The 2,029-nt window shown below is 37.7% G+C and overlaps 1 protein-coding gene across 2 annotated transcripts in view; it reads left to right on the top strand.

Annotated features, from left to right (window-relative positions):
• LOC107605107 (peptide deformylase 1B, chloroplastic-like) overlaps nt 1–2,029 on the top strand; it is an 11,832-nt gene continuing 9,803 nt past the window's right edge. The window contains exons 1-3 of one of the 2 annotated variants that reach the window (XM_021104971.1): nt 1–291; nt 408–546; nt 1,841–2,027. In XM_021104971.1, the coding sequence (XP_020960630.1) occupies nt 90–291; nt 408–546; nt 1,841–2,027 (528 nt within the window). In that variant the 5' untranslated portion in view covers nt 1–89. Of the gene's footprint in view, nt 292–407; nt 547–1,840 lie in introns of both variants that reach the window. The other variant, XM_021104970.1, reaches the window with a different exon arrangement.

The raw sequence follows: 2,029 nt of genomic DNA, 5'->3' as shown, positions 1-2,029 counted from the left end.
TTCTCACCTGCTGAAAATATTCGGCTTCATCACCTTAGCATTGGCCTAAAAGGAAACCTTGCAGTCGTGCAACCAAACCTTGTCCGACTATGGCTTCAGCGCGGTTTCTCCGCCCAAGTCACCTTCATATTCATGGTGGTTTTACCTCTGCGCTTCCCGCCATTCCACGCTTCTCACGCAACCGTCTCACCTCGCTCGACCGGGTTTACTTCTTTACGAACCGGTCCCTGCCTCCTCTGTGCGCGGTCTCCAAGATTGGTTTCTCAGCAGCCAAAGATGAAGCCGCTTCTCGTAAGTTTCTCTACTCAGCTCCACCGAACCCTATCCCCACGCCACCACTTTTTCTAATACTTTCACTTTGAGTTCAAACCTCATTCCTTGTGTGATTGTGCGCGTTTTTTTTTTAGCTGGTGATATTGAATTCGAGGCGCCACTGAAAATTGTGGAATATCCAGACCCGAAATTGAGGGCAAAAAATAAACGCATAGTTAGCTTCGATGATAATCTGAAGAGTCTTGCCCGCGAGATGTTTGATGTAATGTACAAGTAAGCACTGGTCCAATGTTATCCTCCCTTAGTACTAAGTCTTTGTTTGAATGGTTTGCTTCATTATTGTAACAAAACTTTGATTTTCTTTCATTTGGGAGATATTTTAGGAAACAAAATGCTATTTATACACTAAAATCAACCACAAAAATCAGCTACTTATAATGAGATACATGCTAGAATATAAATACACATTGAAAATAAGTTAAACAACACATGTATTTAACTATTTATACACAAATATATGGTGGTTGTATTTGGTGTAAACCTAGCATGGATGTTATGGAAATTATACTTTTTTAGATACCAAAAATGGTGGTTTAGGTGGAATCATAATTTTAAAGTAGCATCAGTGACTTGTGTTGAAATGGTTGCATTGAGTAATTCTTAACTCTATTGTCTAGAAAAACAGTTGTTTTTTACTGTTTTTAAGCAAAGGAACTATATTTTAACTTGATGGCAAGTTTAACGGTTCACAAGCTGTATTTTGTTTGGGAGTTGGGACTTTTGGAGAATGTCCCAAACACACAATAGTGATGTTAGACAACGATACATTGTTCACTACTTGCTATAGAAATCTGGGGATAAAATGAAGAAAAACAGTGGTATATACAAGTATATAAAATTAGAGCCTAGCTTATTGTTGTTATTTGGCTATTGCATATATGCCACATCAATCAAATTACACTTTCCAAGTTCTTGTCCACTGGTGCGTGTGAGGGGGTGCATTAACAGTGCCAAATTTCCTAGAGTCTAGAGATAAGCTCTGGAAGCCTGCCTTGGGCAACCCTCTACTCCATCTAGCTAGCTTATGCAGTGGAGTTAGGCCCACTCTATAATACCTTCTGATACCCCAGATTTTTTTTTTAAAAAAAAAATCCATAATCAACCAGGAAAATAAGAGAGGAAAGAGTAATTCAGCAAATGAGAGAAAGAATACACTCTTATGTGATGTTGTGTCTTACATGGGAGGAATACTAGCATCTATTTATAATAATAGTAAAACCCTAATACTAATAAGGAAAAAATGACAAAAATCAATACTAATCCTAACAGATCATATTTGATACTCTGATATGATAGATTCTATCCTGATTTCTAACAGTTTCGTCCTCTGCATTTCCTTGTTCTGTCTTTGGTTAGCTCTTATTCTCTCTTTCCATCAAATTCTGGTTCTCTCTGGGTCTGTCAAACTCATGGATGCCTTTGTAACCTTTTTAGGTCTTGGAATAAACTAACAGTAAAAACTTTCTAGGGCTACTGTAATCTTACAAATGATAACAATTTTCCACAGAACCAATGGTATTGGTCTCTCAGCACCCCAAGTTGGAATTAATGTTCAACTTATGGTGTTCAATCCAGTGGGTGAATCTGGGGAAGGAGAGGAAATTGTTCTTGTAAACCCAAGAGTTAGCAAATACTCAAAGAAACTGTCAATTTTAAATGAAGGGTGTCTATCATTTCCTGGAATATATGCTGATGT

This window comes from Arachis ipaensis, chromosome B06 (assembly GCF_000816755.2).
Source record: "Arachis ipaensis cultivar K30076 chromosome B06, Araip1.1, whole genome shotgun sequence".
Classification (NCBI taxonomy): domain Eukaryota; kingdom Viridiplantae; phylum Streptophyta; class Magnoliopsida; order Fabales; family Fabaceae; genus Arachis; species Arachis ipaensis.
Note: the sequence above shows the minus strand (reverse complement) of the source record. Positions and strands in the feature narration are given on the sequence as shown.